Here is a 19,182-nt window from a genome sequence, read left to right on the forward strand (position 1 = left end):
TGGCACCATCCCTAAAGTGAAGAAGGGTGGTGGCAGCCTTATGCTGTGGGAATGTTGCTCAGTGGCAGAGACTGGGAGACCAGTCCAGATTGAGGAAAAGATGAACGGAGCAAAGTACAGAGATCCTTGATGGAAACCTGTCCAGAGCGCTCAGGACCTTAGACTCGAGCGAAGGTTCACCTTCCAACAGCACAACGACCCTAAAAACACAGCCAAGACAACACAGGAGTTGTCTCTGAATGTCCTTGAGTGGCCCAGCCAGAGCACGGACTTGAACCTGATCGAAGATCTCTGGAGACACCTGAAAATAGCTGTGCAGTGACGCTCCACATCCAACCTGACAGAGCTTGAGAGGAACTGCAGCAAAGAATGGGAGAAACTCCCCAAATACTGTCACACCCTGATCTGTGTCACCTGTCTTTGTGTTCGTCTTCACCCTTATCCCCAGTGTATTTATACATGTTTTCTCTTTGTCTGTTGCCAGTTCGTTTTCCCATGCTCCTGTCTTTCTCTAGTTCCTGTTATCCCGGTTTTGACCATTCTGCCTGCCGTTCTGTACCTTTCGGACTCTCCATTGGATTACTGACCCCTGCCTGCCCTTGACCTGTCGTTGCCTGCCCCCGTTTTGTAATTATCTTTGGTTACTTCGAAACTGTCTGCATCTGGGTCTTCTCCTGAGCCTTGACAGTACGAACTGGACATGACTGACCCAGCAGACTCGGAATAGCTCCGCAATGCCGTCTCCTCCCAAGGAGCCACCCTTGGAAGGCACAAGGAGTTGCTGCATGGTCTTATGGAGGGGTTCCAGACCTTAGCCAAACGCCATGAGTGCACGTTGAACACATTGCTGGAGCAATTACGCAGGTTGTCTGTCAGGCAGCCTACCACGACGGTAACCTCTCAGCCCCTAAGTAACCCGGCTGTTAGCAGCACGGCCACCCCGGTTTCCCGAGAACCCCACTTACCTTCTCTAGAAGGCGTCGCTGGAGAGTCTGGAACCTGTCGGGCATTTCTCGCTCAGTGTTCTCTCATCATCGAGCTGCAGCCCTACTCCATCGGACCGCTCGAAGATAGCGTACCTCATCACTGATGTCCGGGAATGCTCTCGCCTGGGCTACAGATGTGTGGGAACAACAGTCAGCCAGCGTATGCTTCAGTCTGGTGGAGCTTGTGGCAGAAGTGAAGAAGGTTTTTGATTCTCCATTGTCCGGGAGAGAGGCTGCCTGAAGTCACTCCATCTTCGGCAAGACTCCCGCAGTGTGGGAGACTATGCAGTGGATTTCTGCACGTTGGCAGCTGAGAGTGCCTGGAACCCGGAATCGATGTTTGACACGTTCCTGCACAGATTATCGGAGGAAGTGAAGGACAAGCAAGCAGCCCGGGAACTACCGACGGATCTCGACTAGCTCATTGCCTTGACCACCTGAATTGATGGGTGGCTACAGGAATATAGGTAAGTGAGGAGGTCCAATTCCACCACGCCTCCGAGGCATCCCAGAAGTCCTCGACGTCTCCCTGACAGAGGACCCGAGTCTATCAGAGTTCTCCTGAGTCTCCAAAGTCTGACAAATCACCTTTTCCCGAGTCGACGCAACTAGGCAGCGCTTGGCTGTCCCCAGCCAAACGTCTACACCGGCTTCACATGAAGAGTTGCGTCTACTGGTAATTTCGTATCCTCCAGTCCACTGAAAGACCAGCCTCACCGGTAGGGGCGAGTACTCTGGTGGGCCATAAAATCAATTTATTAAAACATTTACGCGTTTTTCTGGATTTTTTTGTTGTCATTCTGTCTCTCACTGTTCAAATAAATATACCATTAAAATTATAGAATGATAATTTCTTTGCCAGTGGGCAAACATACAAAATCAGCAGGGGATCAAATATTTTTTTCCCTCACTGTATATAAATATTAGGACGAGCGATGTCGGAGTGTCATTGACGAAAATACAGAAAAATACAGCATTTGAAAAGAGTAAAACAGTATGTAAACAAACTGACTAGTGTTTCATTATTAAAGCGACCAGTGATTCCATGTCTATGTACATAGGGCAGCAGCCTCTAAGCTGCAGGCTTGAGTAACCGGGTGGTAGCCAGCTAGCAATGGCTATTTAAGTCTGATGGCCTTGAGATTGAAAAACAGTTTCTGTCTCTTGGTCCCAGTTTCGATGCACCTCACCTTCTGCATAATAGCAGGGGTCAACAGGCCATGGCTTGGGTGGTTGATGTCCTTAATGATCTTTTTGGCCTTCCTGTGAATTCTGGTGCTGTAGGTGTCCTGGAGGGCAGGCAGTGTGCCCTCAGTGATGCGTTGGGCAGACCGCACCACCCTCTGGAGAGCCCAGTGGTTGCGGACAGTGCAGTTGCCATACCAGGCGGTGATGCAACCTGACAGGATGCTCTCAATGGTGCTTCTGTAAAAGTTTGTGAGGGTCTTAGGGCTCCCGAGTGGCGTCAGTACAGTCTCTGGTTAGAATCTAGGCTGTATCACATCCGGCCGGGAAGTCCCATAAGGTGGCGCACAATTGGCCCAGGGTCAATTGGCCCAGGGTCAATTGGCCCAGGGTCAATTGGCCCAGGGTCAATTGGCCCAGGGTTTGGCCAGGGAAGACCGTCATTGTAAGTAAGAATTTGTTCTTCACCGACTTGCCTAGTTAAATAAAAGGTCAAATATATATGTATATATCTAAAATACATTTACAAAAAAAGCCACATTTCTTCAGCCTTCTGAGGTTGAAGAGGCACTGTTGCACCTTCTTCATCACACTGTCTGTGTGGGTGGACCATTTCAGTTAGTCAATGATGTGTAAGCCAAGGAACTTGAAGCTCTTCACCTTCTCCAGTAAGGCCCCGTCAATGTGGATAGGGGCGGGCTTCCTCTGCTGTCTCCTGAAGTCCATGATCAGCGTCTTCGTTTTCTTTACGTTGAGGGAGAAGTTATTGTCCTGGCACCACTCCGCCAAGGCCCCAACCTCCTTGTTGGTAATCAGGCCTGCTACCGTTGTGTCGTCTGCAAACTTGATGATTGAGTTGGAGGCGTGCGTGGCCACTCAGTCATGGGTGAAAAGGGAGTACAGGAGGGGCCTGAGCACGCACCATTGTGGGGCCCCTGTGTTGAGGATCATCGTAGTGGTGTTGTTTCCTACCTTCACCACCTGGGGCAGACATCTGAGGACGCGGCTGGGAATGCCGTCTGGGCCGGCAGCCTTGCGAGGATTAACACATTTAATGTCTTACTCACGTCAGCCACGGAGAACGGGAGCCCACAGTCCTTGGGAGCGGGCTTTGTCAGTGGCACTGTGTTATCCTCAAAGTGGGGGAAGAAGGTGTTTAGATGTCCGGGAGTAAAACGGTGCCCGTGACATGGCTGGTTTTCCCCTTTGTAATCCGTGATTGTCAGTAGACCCTCTCACATACGCCTTGTGTCTGAGCCGTTGAATAGCGATTCCACTTCGTCTCTGTACTGATATTTTGCCTGTTTGATTGCCTTACGAAGGGAATCACTACACTGTTTGTATTCAACCATATTCCCAAATCACCTTGCCGTGGATAAATGCGGTGGTACTTTGTTTTGCTGCCATCTATCCACGGTTTTTGGTTTGAGTAGGTTTTAATAGTCACAGTGGGAACAACATCCCCTAGACACTTCCTTATGAGCAGTCACCGTGTCCGTGTGTACGTCAATGTTATTCTCAGAGGCAAACATTGGTCGAACCAACGTTGAATTGACCTTAGCACGAGTACTTCCTGTTTGAGTTTCTGCCTATAAGAAAGGAGGAGCAGAATGGATTTGTGATCGGATTTGACGAATGGAGGGCGGGGGAGGGCCTTGTAGCCATCCCGGAAGGGAGAGTAACAATGGTTGAGAGTTTTTGAAGCGCGAGTACTACAGGCAATGTGGTGAGAGGACTTTGTTTAAAATCCCCTGCTACAATGAATGCAGCCTCAGGATATGTAGTTTCCAGATTGCAAAGTCCAGTGTAGTTCCTTGAGGGCCGTCATGGTATCGGCTTGAGGGGGAATATACACGGCTGTGACTACAAGCGAAATAGAATTCTCTTGGGAGGTAATATTGTCAGCATTTGATTCTGAGGTATTCTAGGTTGGGTGAACAAAAGGACTTGAGTTCCTGTACGTTATCACAATCCCACCATGAGTAGTTAATCGTGAAACATACACAACTGCCTTTCTTCTTCCCTTTATTCCTGTCGGCGCAATGTACTGAGAACCTAGCTGGCTGTATGGACAGGGACAGTATATCCGGAGAGAGCCATGATTCCATGAAACAGAGTATGTTACAGTCCCTGATGTCTCTCTGGAAGGTGATTCTCGCCTTGAGCTCATCTACTTTATGGTCCAGGGACTGAACATAAGCGAGTAATATACTCGGCAGTGGTGGATGATGTGTACGCCTCCAGAGTCAGAATAGAAGTCCACTCGGAATACCTCCTCTCCACCGCCGTCATCGTCTTGGAGCAGCCTCTGGGTTAAGTTAAACTGCCCTGGGGGGGTAAAAACAAAAGATCTAATTCGGGAAAGTCGTATTTCTTGTAGTAATGCTATTGAGTTACCACCGCTCTGATATCCAAAAGTATTTTCTGACTATGTAATAACAAAAAAAAAAACATTCATGGCTAATAATCTAAGAAATAACAAAAAATATGAAATAGTGCGAAGTTGCTTAGGCGCTAGAAGCAAAGCTGCCATGTCTGTCGGCTCCATCTTCTGATGTTGTCTTGCTCATAATAACCACACATGGTTAACGCAACAGCGTACCTCAAAAAAACTCCAATTGAAACGCCAGGAAACAAACGAAAGCAGCTACCTCTCTCATAAAAACTGATCAGAAATGAAAATTACAATAATTATATTGGAGCAGTAGATATTCTAAATCAGCTACAATGACTAAGGACAAAATACCATATGGAAGTGTCAGATTTTCAAGATAGGTTATTTCCATGGTGACCATTGCACATCGCAAATATTCAACCAAGAATTTGAACTTTTTAAATACCTGGTTTTCATACCCATTCTGCAAACCCATTCTTGCCTTAGCATTTACTGGTAGATATCACTTGGAACATCTTTCCTACCCCTACCCGGTGTTGGTCTTTGTTGAGCTGCTCCTTGCAACAACCAGCTGTTTGAGAGCTGAGCACCCTCTCTGCCCAACAGATTATCTCAAACAAGGCTATGTGCGCAGCGCGTGTACACAATAATCAACATTAAAAAATTATAATCCCGAAGCTGGTAGTTTAATCAATTATATAGCCTTGATAAAAAAATAGCATTATTACAATCTTTTTTTTTCACTGGCCCAAGTAGGCCACTGATGGAGATGCTCAACTGGCCAGCAGGCAGCCCTGTATGTTGAGCCCTGAATACATTCATTTGCATAGCTGTTACATACAATCAAGACATTACATATGTTAGGAAAGTTCATAATCTGCAATATAAATATGGTCGTGTGTGGTAACATCTAGGTTACACGATATACAATCGTCTAGATTGTATATCGTGTGACCTAGATATTACCACACACGACCATAAAAGGTCTAGATCAGGCTGGCCTATATCTAGACTACTCTCTGGAAATAATTGCACTCATTGAAAGATAATAATGGTATGGAGTAAATCCATTTTAATTCAAACACTTTTTGACATCACCCTTTTGATTTTAATAAAACTGTCCATACATATTTGCCCATTGTAGAAGTGCTCAGAAAGTGAATTTTTAGACCTCAATGCCAAAACATTCAAGAGATAAAAGGTGCTCAAAGTTAACCCATTTTGCATACCCCACCATACGATTAGACATCCATGTCTTCATCACTGCAAAAGATAAAAGGTTGAGACTGATTTAATTTAAAAGCTTACAAAAACAGGGTTGTCAAACTATTTTATCATTTCTGGGGAAAAAAATGTTTTATCAAAATGCAAACCTTTAACATCAATTATCTAAAAAGCATTTAAAATTTTTTTTTGCATACGTTGTAGTTTAGACCTTCCTACTTATATTTTTAGCAACAGATCATAGAAACATTTTCACATAGACACCCGTTTGGTGCTGGAGGTGATGAATATTAGGTTGAAAAGTGGTGGAATTGCCCTTTGACGTACAGTGGGGCAAAAAAGTATTTAGTCAGCCACCAATTGTGCAAGTTCTCCCACTTAAAAAGATGAGAGGCCTGTAATTTTCATCATAGGTACACTTCAACTATGACAGACAAAATGAGGGGGAAAAAATCCAGAAAATCACATTGTAGGATTTTTAATGAATTTATTTGCAAATTATGGTGGAAAATAAGTACTTGGTCACCTACAAACAAGCAAGATTTCTGGCTCTCACAGACCTGTAACTTCTTTAAGAGGCTCCTCTGTCCTCCACTCGTTACCTGTATTAAATGGCACCTGTTTGAACTTGTTATCAGTATAAAAGACACCTGTCCACAACCTCAAACAGTCACACTCCAAACTCCACTATGGCCAAGACCAAAGGACACCAGAAACAAAATTGTAGACCTGCAATAGGCTGGGAAGACTGAATCTGCAATAGGTAAGCAGCTTGGTTTGAATAAATCAACTGTGGGAGCAATTATTAGGAAATGGAAGACATACAAGACCATTGATAATCTCCCTCGATCTGGGGCTCCACGCCAGATCTCACCCCGTGGGGTCAAAATGATCACAAGAACGGTGAGCAAAAATCCCAGAACCACACGGGGAGACCTAGTGAATTACCTGCAGAGAGCTGGGACCAAAGTAACAAAGCATACCATCAGTAACACACTACACCGCCAGGGACTCAAATCCTGCAGTGCCAGACGTGTCCCCCCTGCTTAAGCCAGTACATGTCCAGGCCCGTCTGAAGTGCTAGAGAGTATTTGGATGATCCAGAAGAAGATTGGGAGAATGTCATATGGTCAGATGAAACCAAAATATAACTTTTTGGTAAAAACACAACTCGTCGTGTTTGAAGGACAAAGAATGCTGAGTTAAATCGAAAGAACACCATACCTACTGTGAAGAATGGGTTGGAAACATCATGCTTTGGGGTTGTTTTTCTGCAAAGGGACCAGGACGACTGATCCGTGTAAAGGAAAGAATGAATGGGGCCATGGATCATGAGATTTTGAGTGAAAACCTCCTTCCATCAGCAAGGGCATTGAAGATGAAACTGGTCTTTCAGCATGACAATGATCCCAAACACACCGCCCGGGCAACGAAGGAGTGGCTTCATAAGAAGCATTTCAAGGTCCTGGAGTGGCCTAGCCAGTCTCCAGATCTCAACCCCATAGAAAATCTTTGGAGGGAGTTGAAAGTCCGTGTTGCCCAGCAACAGTCCCAAAACATCACTGCTCTAGAGGAGATCTGCATGGAGGAATGGGTCAAAATACCAGCAAGTGTGTGAAAACCTTGTGAAGACTTACAGAAAACATTTGACCTCTGTCATTGCCAACAAAGGGTATATAACAAAGTATTGAGATAAACTTTTGTTATTGATCAAATACTTATTTTTCACCATAATTTGCAAATAAATTCATTAAAAATCCTACAATGTGATTTTCTGGATTTTCTGGTTTTTTTCTCATTTTGTCTGTCATAGTTGAAGTGTACCTATGATGAAAATTACAGGCCTCTCTCATCTTTTTAAGTGGGAGAACTTGCACAATTGGTGGCTGACTAAATACTTTTTTGCCCCACTGTATGTGACTGGTAATCACATCAATTTCGCAATTTCAATCTGAATTTGATTAAGCCCTATAATCTAAGGTTGTGTTGTGCCCGCCATCGGTTGAGACAATATGCTCGAGTACAGGGTGAGTGTCATGTTTTGGCTAACAAATGTACTAACATTGGAATAAAATGTACATTTCAACTGGTACCACAAAGTTGGTCCACACATCAGAGAATGTTGACTTGAAATGGGAATGTTGTTTTAAATTACAGTCAATCTTCCATAGGAAACCTATTGAAATCATAGAAATATAGGTAACTTAATGGTCATGTCTATTCAATTAATATTCGACAGTGGGTGGAATAGCAGTTTGTGGTAATAAATTGAATTATTTTATTGAATTGACATTTTAAAATGGTGTACCAGTGGTCAGAATAGATTGAATAACATTTCTTAGAATGGACCTATGATTAAAATGACACCCACCCTGTATTCAAGAGCATTTTGCATCTCAACCGATGACAGGCACAACATAAAAACCTGAATTTACGCATTTTAGATATTTGTTGTTGAAGGTTTAAAAATGATCCCTTTTATTTTAATGATAACCTCAAATGCTTATTTTTTCTAGGGATGACGACATGGATGTGTCATTGTATGGTGGGGTATGCAAAATGGGTAAACTTCAAGCACCTTTAAATGCTGAAAATTGTGGCATTCAGGTCCAAAAAGTCACTTTCTGACCACTTCTATGGGCAAACACATACGGAAAGTTGTTTAAATCAAAAGGGATGCTGTCAAAAAGGAATTGAATTCATCTTATGGTTTCATGGATTCATCTTAATATGCTCCTGAACTATGGACATTTTTTGGGCTAAAAGATCCAAGTCACAGAATCTCCAGATTAAGAAGTAGGCCTATATAATCCAAGGTTGATCTAAAGGTTTAGCCTACATTCTTTGACTAAACTGAAGAATAAATGCCTACTCTGGATTGGTCTAATCCGAGTCTGTTAAACCAGCCCTCAATAGAATAGCTTTAAACTAACTAATTTCAGATAATCTGTTCAGTTTGCACAAAATGTCTGGAAACAATAACATGCTGCAAGTGGACACAAATATGCAGGTCCGATGCATGACCAATAAGGTTTGAGGAAACCACACCTTTTAAATTTTGAGACATAAATTTAAGGAATGCTTATAACAAGAGAAAAGTTGTGTGAAGGGTGTGGTGAAGAGGCGACTATTTTCAAGAGTGAGGAGGTGGGTAAAAATGCTCTTGGAACCTCTTCAGACTTAGTACAATGTTTGTAAAAAATACAATTGGCTACACATATTACTCAAATGTAAACTTTCTATGTCTTAACATCTACCTCCAGAGGTAGCGCACGAACTTGCCCGACAGTTGCCCCTTGAAGCAGGGCTATGTAAAACAGAACTGTTTCACTGAGCCAACACTCAGTCTAAATGGTAACAGCAGAGCAATATTTTTTTAAACTGCTGAAATGTACAGACATTTTCCTAATATGAGACTTGTTTTATTGAGTTTTACCTGAAATTGCAGGAAAAGACAGTTACATTATTTGTCGCAGCAGCCACCAGCTGCACTGAGCCACAAAACTATCAAAGCCCATCCAACACCAATTGATTTATTTTTATGTAGATCATACAAATAGGATATGTTTTTTCATTTGTAACATTGTGTGATGATTTCAGGGGTGGCGCCATAGGTCCCAGAGTGGTGGGAGGAAATGTTTTTTTTTACAACCCAGTTTGTGACTGATCTGGTGAATGAATTACATTTTATTTTCGTGTCAAATTGCCTATTGGCAACCCATCTCTTATGGGATTAATTCACACAAACATTACAATAATTCACTGTGGTAATTCTTCTTCCGGTGTTCTCCGCAGCACATAAAGAGTGAAAAAATGTAAAGGTACAAATCAATACATAATAGTAAATAAGATTATCCAAACAATAATTATATCCCTAGAGCAGTAAAATAATATACATACAGTAAAAATTTAAAACAGAAGGCATTTGAACCCAGTAGCCTAATCTAACCAACTCCAGACACTAGTTGTAGTGTATGTCATAGTAATAAATCAGCTGTAAAAAGCAGTTTCATATGCGCTATGATGGGACCAGATTTGTTCTAAATTAGGTCATATGGTAAAACAATAAATCCAGACAAACTCCTGGCTATAGGGAGGATCGAAACATTAAAATCCTTTACATAGACAACTGTCACACTCTGATCTGTTTCACCAGTCTTTGTGCTCGTCTTCACCCCCCTCCAGGTGTCGCCCATCTTCCGCATTATCCCCCGTGTATTTATACCCGTCTTCTTTTCCTCCACGATGAGACTGCGTGGCAGGCTGACCACCTATTACATGAGTGCAGCAAGGAGCCAAGGTAAATTGCTAGTATCATTAAACTTACCTTATAAAAAACAATCAATCTTAAAATAATCACTAGTTAACTACACATGGCTGATGATATGACTAGATTATCTAGCTTGTCCTGCGCTGCATATAATCAATGCGGTGCCTGTTAATTTATCATCGAATCACAGCCTACTTTGCCAAACGGGTGACGATTTAACGAGTGCATTCGCGAAAAAAAGCACCGTGGTTGCACCAATGTACCTAACCATAAACATCACTGCCTTTCTTAAAATCAATATACAAGTAAAAAAAATTAAACCTGCATATTTAGTTAATATTGCCTTGCTAACATGAATTTCATTTAACTCGGGAAATTCTCTTGCGTTCTGTGCAAGCAGAGTCAGGGTATATGCAGCAGTTTGGGCAGCTTGGCTCGTTGCAAACTGTGTGAAGACCATTTCTTCCTAACAAAGTCTAATTAATTTGCCAGAATTTTACATTATTATGACATAACATTGAAGGTTGTGCAATGTAACAACAATATTTAGACTTAGGGTTGCCGCCCGTTCGATAAAATACGTAACGGTTCCGTATTTCACTGAAAGAATAAACGTTTTGTTTTCGAAATTATAGTTTCCGGATTTGACCATATTAATGACCTAAGGCTCGTATTAATGTGTTTATTATATTCTAATTAAGTCTATGATTTGATAGAGCAGTCTGACTGAGCGGTGGCAGGCAACAGCAGGCTCGTAAGCATTCATTCAAACAGCACTTTCCTGCATTTGCCAGCAGCTCTTCGCTGTGCTTCAAGCATTGTGCTGTTTATGACTTCGAGCCTATCAACTCCCGAGATTAGGGTGGCAATACTATAGTGCCTATAAGAACATCCAATAGTCAAAGGTACAGTGCCTTGCGAAAGTATTCGGCCCCCTTGAACTTTGCGACCTTTTGCCACATTTCAGGCTTCAAACATAAAGATATAAAACTGTATTTTTTTGTGAAGAATCAACAACAAGTGGGACACAATCATGAAGTGGAACGACATTTATTGGATATTTCAAACTTTTTTAACAAATCAAAAACTGAAAAATTGGGCGTGCAAAATTATTCAGCCCCATTAAGTTAATACTTTGTAGCGCCACCTCTTGCTGCGATTACAGCTGTAAGTCGCTTGGGGTATGTCTCTATCAGTTTTGCACATCGAGAGACTGAATTTTTTCCCATTCCTCCTTGCAAAACAGCTCGAGCTCAGTGAGGTTGGATGGAGAGCATTTGTGAACAGCAGTTTTCAGTTCTTTCCACAGATTCTCGATTGGATTCAGGTCTGGACTTTGACTTGGCCATTCTAACACCTGGATATGTTTATTTTTGAACCATTCCATTGTAGATTTTGCTTTATGTTTTGGATCATTGTCTTGTTGGAAGACAAATCTCCGTCCCAGTCTCAGGTCTTTTGCAGACTCCATCAGGTTTTCTTCCAGAATGGTCCTGTATTTGGCTCCATCCATCTTCCCATCAATTTTAACCATCTTCCCTGTCCCTGCTGAAGAAAAGCAGGCCCAAACCATGATGCTGCCACCACCATGTTTGACAGTGGGGATGGTGTGTTCAGGGTGATGAGCTGTGTTGCTTTTACGCCAAACATAACGTTTTGCATTGTTGCCAAAAAGTTCAATTTTGGTTTCATCTGACCAGAGCACCTTCTTCCACATGTTTGGTGTGTCTCCCAGGTGGCTTGTGGCAAACTATCTTTAAACACTTTTTATGGATATCTTTAAGAAATGGCTTTCTTCTTGCCACTCTTCCATAAAGGCCAGATTTGTGCAATATACGACTGATTGTTGTCCTATGGACAGAGTCTCCCACCTCAGCTGTAGATCTCTGCAGTTCATCCAGAGTGATCATGGGCCTCTTGGCTGCATCTCTGATCAGTCTTCTCCTTGTATGAGCTGAAAGTTTAGAGGGACGGCCAGGTCTTGGTAGATTTGCAGTGGTCTGATACTCCTTCCATTTCAATATTATCGCTTGCACAGTGCCCCTTGGGATGTTTAAAGCTTGGGAAATATTTTTGTATCCAAATCCGGCTTTAAACTTCTTCACAACAGTATCTCGGACCTGCCTGGTGTGTTCCTTGTTCTTCATGATGCGCTCTGCGCTTTTAACGGACCTCTGAGACTATCACAGTGCAGGTGCATTTATACGGAGACTTGATTACACACAGGTGGATTGTATTTATCATCATTAGTCATTTAGGTCAACATTGGATCATTCAGAGATCCTCACTGAACTTCTGGAGAGAGTTTGCTGCACTGAAAGTAAAGGGGCTGAATAATTTTGCACGCCCAATTTTTCAGTTTTTGATTTGTTAAAAAAGTTTGAAATATCCAATAAATGTCTTTCCTCTTCATGATTGTGTCCCACTTGTTGTCGATTCTTCACAAAAAAATACAGTTTTATATCTTTATGTTTGAAGCCTGAAATGTGGCAAAAGGTCGCAAAGTTCAAGGGGGCCGAATACTTTCGCAAGGCACTGTATATGAAATACAAATGGTATAGAGGGAAATAGTCCTATAATTCCTATAATAACTACAACCTAAAACTTCTTAACTGGGAATATTGAAGACTCATGTTAAAAGGAACCACCAGCTTTCATATGTTCTGAGCAAGGAACTTAAACATTAGCTTTTTTTTTTACATGGCACATATTTCACTTTTACTTTCTTCCCCAACACTGTGTTTTTGCATTATTTAAAACAAATTGAACACGTTTCACTATTTATTTGAGACTAAATTGATTTTATTTATGTATAATATTAAGTTAAAATAAGTGTTCATTGAGTATTGTTGTAATTGTCTTCATTACAAATATATATGATTTTATTTTTTTAATGGCTGATTAATCGGTATAGGCTTTTTTGGTCCTCCAATAAATCAGTATTTGCGTTGAAAAATCATAATCGGTCGACCTCTAGTTTTGATAGTACGAACTAACCATGACTGACCAAGCAGACTCAGACCAGCTCCATAATGCTGTCTCCCTGCAAGGAGCCACCATTGGAAAACACGAGGAGCTACTACAATGTCTTTATAGAGGAACTCCATACCCTGGCAGAACACCATGACCAGGCTTTCAATACATTGCTGGAGCAATTCCGATTCCCTACTGGGCAGCGGGTCACACCAGTAACCTCCCAGCCTACCCCAGTGTCATAAAAACCCTGCTTACCTACTCCGGAGCGCTATGCTGGAGAATATGGAACCTGCCGGGCTTCTCTCGCCCAGTGTTCCCTCGCCTTCGAGCTGCAGCCTTTTTCATTCCTCTCGGACTGCTCAAGGATAGAGTACATCATAACGCTGACGTCCGGGAGGGCACTCGCCGGGGATACGGCGGTGTGGGAGCAAGAGTCCGCCGTCTGCCTCAGTCTTGAGGAGTTAGTGACGGATGTTCGGAAGGTGTTTGATTCTCTGTTGTCCGGGAGAGAGAGGCTGCTCATAAGCTGCTCCAGCTATGTCAAGAATCCCGTAGTGTGGCAGACTATACGGTGGATTTTAGCACATTGGTGGCTGAGAGTGCCTGGAACCCGGAAGCATTGTTCGAAATGTTCCTTCACGGATTATCGAAGGTGATCAAAGACAAGCTCGCAGCCCGGGAGCTGCCCACGGACTTTGACTCCCTCATAGCCTTGACCATGCGGATCGATGGGTGGCTTAGAGAATGTAGCAGGGAGAATGTAGCAGGGACAGTACCCTGTCGCGAGTGTCAGGGAACCACAGCGAGGCAATCCAATTTATGTTGATTAAGTCTCTTCAGGTTTCTGTGGTAAAGGGGATTCCCTTGGCTCCAGCAATACAATCCCCTCCGACTGAACTGCTGGTGCCATTATTAGGAGCCTGTTCTGCCACGCCCATTGTCTGAAGTCAGCACAGCCTGCCCCGGGATATCTTCCTGTGGGCTCGGAGGTTGCCCCGGACCTCTCCGCCATAATCGCGGAGTACCAGGAACTGGATACTGGAAGGGGACGAGTGGAAGACTACCTCCAACACAGCCAGCGGCCACTACAAATACCTGGTCGTGCCATTTGAACATGTTGAACCGGTTAATTTGTCTACCTCGATAACATCCTTGTTTCTCCCACTCAGCCCAAGAACACGTGCTCCATGTCCAACAGGCCCTCCACAGCCTCCTGGAGAACCAGCTTTTAGTAAAAGCAGAGTGGGGGCTGTCCTGTCCCAGCGTTCTGCCATGGACCTCAAATTACATGCCTGCCCCTCCTCCCATCGCCTCAACGCCATGGAGAGGAACTACGATCGTGAGCTTCTCACGGTGAAGATGGCGTTGGAGAAGTGGAGACACTGGTTGGAGGTGGCGGGAACATCCGTTCATTGTGTGGACGGGCCACAAGAACCTGGAATATCTTCGCACCGCCAAGTGGCTCAATTTCAGGCAAGCTATGCGTGCCCTGCTTTTCACCCGGTTTAACTTCCCACCTCGTGACCATCCTTCCCACCTCGTGACCATCCTTCCCACCTCGTGACCATCCTTCACACCTCGTGTCTGGCGACGGCACTCAGCTGGGGAATAGAGAAGCAGGTCAGTGAGGCGCAGTGTTCCCAGTGTGGCAGTTCGGCTGGGAAACATCATAACCAGATGTTTGTACATGATGCTGTCCGCTCCTAGGTCCTGGAGTGGGCCCACTCCTTCAGGCTGCCAACGGGCTCTCGCATTTCGAGTGTTCCCTGGAGTATCAGCCCCCACTCTTCCCGGAGCAAGAGGTCGGCATACCTTCGGCCCAGATGTTTGTCCTCCGCTGTTGCCATACCTGGAAGAGAGCCCGGTTGGCTCTTCTCAAGACCATCTCCAGGTATCGACGACAAGCAAACCGCTACCGGACCCCGGCATCGTCTCGGGCAGAGGGTTTTGGCTGTCCACTCATGACCTGCCCCTCCGAGTGGAGGGGCAGCAAAAAAAAAAAAAAATCGGACCTCCCCCCCCATCTCCAAGATCATTAGTCCCTCTGCTGTTCAGCGTCTGTTACACCGTACCATCCCACTTTTCAAGTGTCACGGATTAAACCTGTCTCACAGCCCTTTGTCTCCTGTAACGTAGCACCCAAAGTTTTAATATAAACCAAATTTGATCATATTCTCCAACAACACAAATAAAATGGAAATATTTGATTCTATAAATACAAAGCTTAGGCTATAAAAATATGACGTTTCTTTCCCCTTGGTCCAGATGAGATCAGAGTGCATAGGCTTCTCTAGGCTACCTGTAGCTGTGGTCGATATCAGTAGGCTACAGTTGATCAGACTGAAGCACAGACTAATTGTGCACCTTCACAAATCATTAAGAATTTATTTTGTGTGGCAGGTATGGGCTTACACATAAAACAGCTCATTGCAACTCCACAGTGAATTCACTTACACCCCTGTTCAGTCACAATTTGCTTTTACAACATTTGCATGATATTGATAAAAAATGTCTGATTTATTGTAATGTTGTAAGGTAGGCCTACTGTACTTTTATATTCGTATGAGAGGGTTAATTGTTGTTGTTTTTTTAAAGCTAACGTGACTTGATGAACAAGCTAAAATGAAGCTAAAATGAAGCTAAAATGTAATGAGTGTAGACTACAGAGGAGAAAATATACCTTTTAAATTGTCTGCACCTGCTTGTGAATTGTTGAATTATTCAAGAGTGCAATGTGGTTTGGTTGCCTTATTCAATAGTGTAATATGTTTTAGAAGATAAGTTTGTGGTTTACTGGGTTGGCTAACTGTGATATTTACAGTCAATTTGAGTTGTGGACCAGGAATGTCACGTTGCCAGCCACAACGGAAGGCAAGGCAAGGAAGGAATGAGAATTGCTTCTCCACTCCTCAGACTCTCCTTCATATCTCATAAAGGGAATAGGGCCATGTGGGGGAAAGAAAGGGGTGAGTAGTATATTGAGTAACTTGAAAGAAATAGGGCCTAGCATGTGTAAAGTTCTTAGATAGGGTGAATGTTGGAGAATTAGGCTATGTATTTATGAGGAATAAATAAATAAGCAAAGAACTTGAGAGTTAACTAATAGAATAACAGGAACAGCGACTAAATTGGGGAACAGTAGGGAAGGAGAGATCAAGGAGAACACAACGTTCCAGAGGGAGAAGAGAGGAAAAGCCATACTGTACAAATCATCAGAGGGATGGATGGGAAGAGGACAAGAGTTGGAGGTGGGACAGAGGAGGGAGGGGCTGGGGTGAATAAGGGTGAAATTCAAGATATTAGTGTGTGACTGTTTCCATTTCAAATAGAGGCAGTCCTTGCAATTTCAGTTTAGACGCTGGACTAAGGTAATGCGTGTGCTGTTTGAGTTTTCCAACTTTTCAATCTGGACTACTATGATGTCATTTTGTGATCTCAGACAGCAGTCTATTCCAAATCAATCTTATGCTAACCCCACAACACCACTTGTCTTGTAACCTCTTCAGGTCTTGTTTCTGTTGTTTATCATGTTTGAAAGAGGGGCAAGGTACCCTAAATGCCATGCGGTGCCCCCTTATGAAAAAATATTGCAGTCAGAGCACAGTAAACTGAAGAACAATGCATTTTTTTTTTACTGCAATAATTTTGCAGTGTAGCTGCAGTATAACTGCGTCTAAAATACCACAGTCGACTGCTGTTACTGCACTTTTTTGTAAGGGCCAGCTTTACATGAAACAAGCTGCAAGCAAGACACTGTCTAGTATTCTTAAAGCCTGCATTTTCCCTTACAAAAAAAGATTGCCGGTTTGAAACTGCAGTAAAAGTGCAGTAACTGCAGCCGACTGTGGTATTTCTATTGCAGTAAAAAAATTATATTGGACACAGTATTTGCAGCATACTGCAGTTATACTGCACTCTGACTGCAATCTTTTTTTTGTAAGGGTTAATGTGCACACGGTGTGTGTGTGTATTTTGAGTGAGTGAGAAAGATTATTCTGCTCTATCATGACAGTGGTTATGAAAAATGGCAGTGTCATGCACAATATCTGTATAATGTATGGGTGTGTATGTGTGCGCTATGACAGACAATGCACTCGGAATAAACCAGGCCTCAAATTAGAAAAACTGGATTAGCAACATTTGTATATTATTCCAACTATTGACAATACATTAATATCACTAAACAAGGTAGGCGCAAACACATGATCGACTACTACGCTGCGAGTGGCGACCAATTCTAATCGACCCAGTAGTTCAACCGGTTGGTTTAGCTACTGTAACGTTCTCTCTCAACAGCGATACAACATAACTATCCATCCAGCCCTGCTACATTTCGCCCTATGCGACTGCCTGATAAATGTATTATCACAACAACAAAAACTGGGCAAAATTAACCCTGGTGGCCTATCGCGATAACAAGTCAGCTACTCTGCTTCTGTTCTGGTACGGGTGACGTGAACAGCAGTGACAGCATCTCATGAGTAGCGGCCTAGTAGTATGCTACGAGTCTGACACACAACACATCATCACGGTCGACCGTGTATAACCACCAAGCACAGTAGTAGACAGCGCAAATGGAAAAGGGATGCGGTGCAGCAGCAACTGTACCCGCGAATGACCTCTCCATAGTTATAACCCCTCTCTCTTTACCATTGAGCTAGCTGTTTTACTTTACACCACTACATTTCAGGGTACAGTTGAAAACAAATGTCTGTTGATCAAATGTCGTCCACCATGCAAATGTTTATAATAACATGGCACGTTGAAAAGCCAATCAATGATGGAAAAAGACACTTACAATTCCGTATGTCCGAAATGAACACCGCTAATCCGCGCATCCCATCTCCCTTCGACACAGCCGGCATTTTTGCTGGTTTCTGTCCTCACTCCGGCCTTTCCCGTAAAAAAATGAATTGTCGATGGTCAGCTATCAAACGTCAGCTGGCGTTTAGGTGTTACAGTGCAGGGTGTGTTAGCTTGTTTCCTAGCTAGTTAGCCAGCTAACCAACTTTTAACCGTTTATGTTCCTTGGCGTTTTACCAAAGACAGCAGGTTTATAATAGCTTGCTAGCAATGTAGATTAGCTAGTTTGGATGACAGTGCCGTTGATCAATTCAGCAAACTAGCAGTATGGTTACTCCAAGTGTATCCGTGTTAACTAGCCGACGTTTCCGCTGGCTAGCAAATTCATTCAAACCTTCTCTTCGTTCACGACCAGATGACGGTTAAAGTACACGCAGTTGTAACTAACTACATCTACCCGCTAAATATATTAACGTTATATATCCAGATATCAGAGAAAAAGCACAATGCCAAAAAAATGCCACTCAGTCTGATCTCTGACTGTCAGTGAGTCACGCACGCAAGCTAGCTAAACAGCTAACGTTAGCTGGCTAGCTAGCTATATCAAATCTTGGAAAACATCACTAGTTGACCGTGATCAGTCAGCATACCATCGTATTTCCACAATGTATCTATTCCAATAATGACGTATGTCCGATGGCTAAACGAAGGCAATTCGATGTCGTCAATAATTTATGTCAATTCACTACTCGGTAGCCTTGGACAAGGCTCGTGACAGCACAAGCAGCGCGACCACGAGACGTGTTCGTTTTGCGCAGACTCCGGCGCTTCTTTTTCCTTCGTCTTGTACTCACCAGTGTGTTGTGAACATCATTCGCGTAAGCAACAATAGCGGAATCCGCGGTTCGCCTTCAAAATAACAGTTCCCCATTGAAACTGACGCAAACAGATACAAATTGTGTAATCATGCTACAATTGGACTAGATAATGCAAAACAAGGTGGGAATGTTGTTATATAACTTCAACAAAAGACAATTATTTGTTAATTTGACTAAAAAAAAATTACACAACTATTAGCGTCTTAGCTCTTAAACCACTGAAATGAGCAACATTAATCTCACCAGTTAGCCAGTATATTGAAAATTCATATTACACTGTGCAGCCTAACCTATGGATTGTACACCCATGAAATGGGGTATCACCATAGTGCCCTCTAAGCTCACCACAAAGCTCATGGCCCTGGGACTGAACTCCTCCCAAGAGGACTTCCTGACGGGCCGTCCCCAGGTGGTGAAGGTAGGCAACATTACCACCACCACACTGATCCATAACACAGGACCCCA

General features: G+C 43.3%; 1 protein-coding gene across 3 annotated transcripts in view; it reads right to left on the reverse strand.

Annotated features, from left to right (window-relative positions):
• Positions 1-18,641, reverse strand: part of LOC139406881 (AP-2 complex subunit alpha-2-like) — a 60,650-nt gene extending 42,009 nt beyond the window's left edge. For all 3 annotated transcript variants that reach the window (XM_071150007.1, XM_071150006.1, XM_071150005.1), the window contains exon 1: positions 17,835-18,641. In XM_071150007.1, coding sequence (XP_071006108.1) covers positions 17,835-17,901 — 67 coding nt within the window. In that variant the 5' untranslated portion in view covers positions 17,902-18,641. The remainder of the gene's footprint in view (positions 1-17,834) is intronic.
• Positions 18,642-19,182: the final 541 nt, after the last annotated feature.

The sequence above is a fragment of the Oncorhynchus clarkii genome, chromosome 4 (genome assembly GCF_045791955.1).
Source record: "Oncorhynchus clarkii lewisi isolate Uvic-CL-2024 chromosome 4, UVic_Ocla_1.0, whole genome shotgun sequence".
Taxonomy (NCBI): Eukaryota; Metazoa; Chordata; class Actinopteri; order Salmoniformes; family Salmonidae; genus Oncorhynchus; species Oncorhynchus clarkii.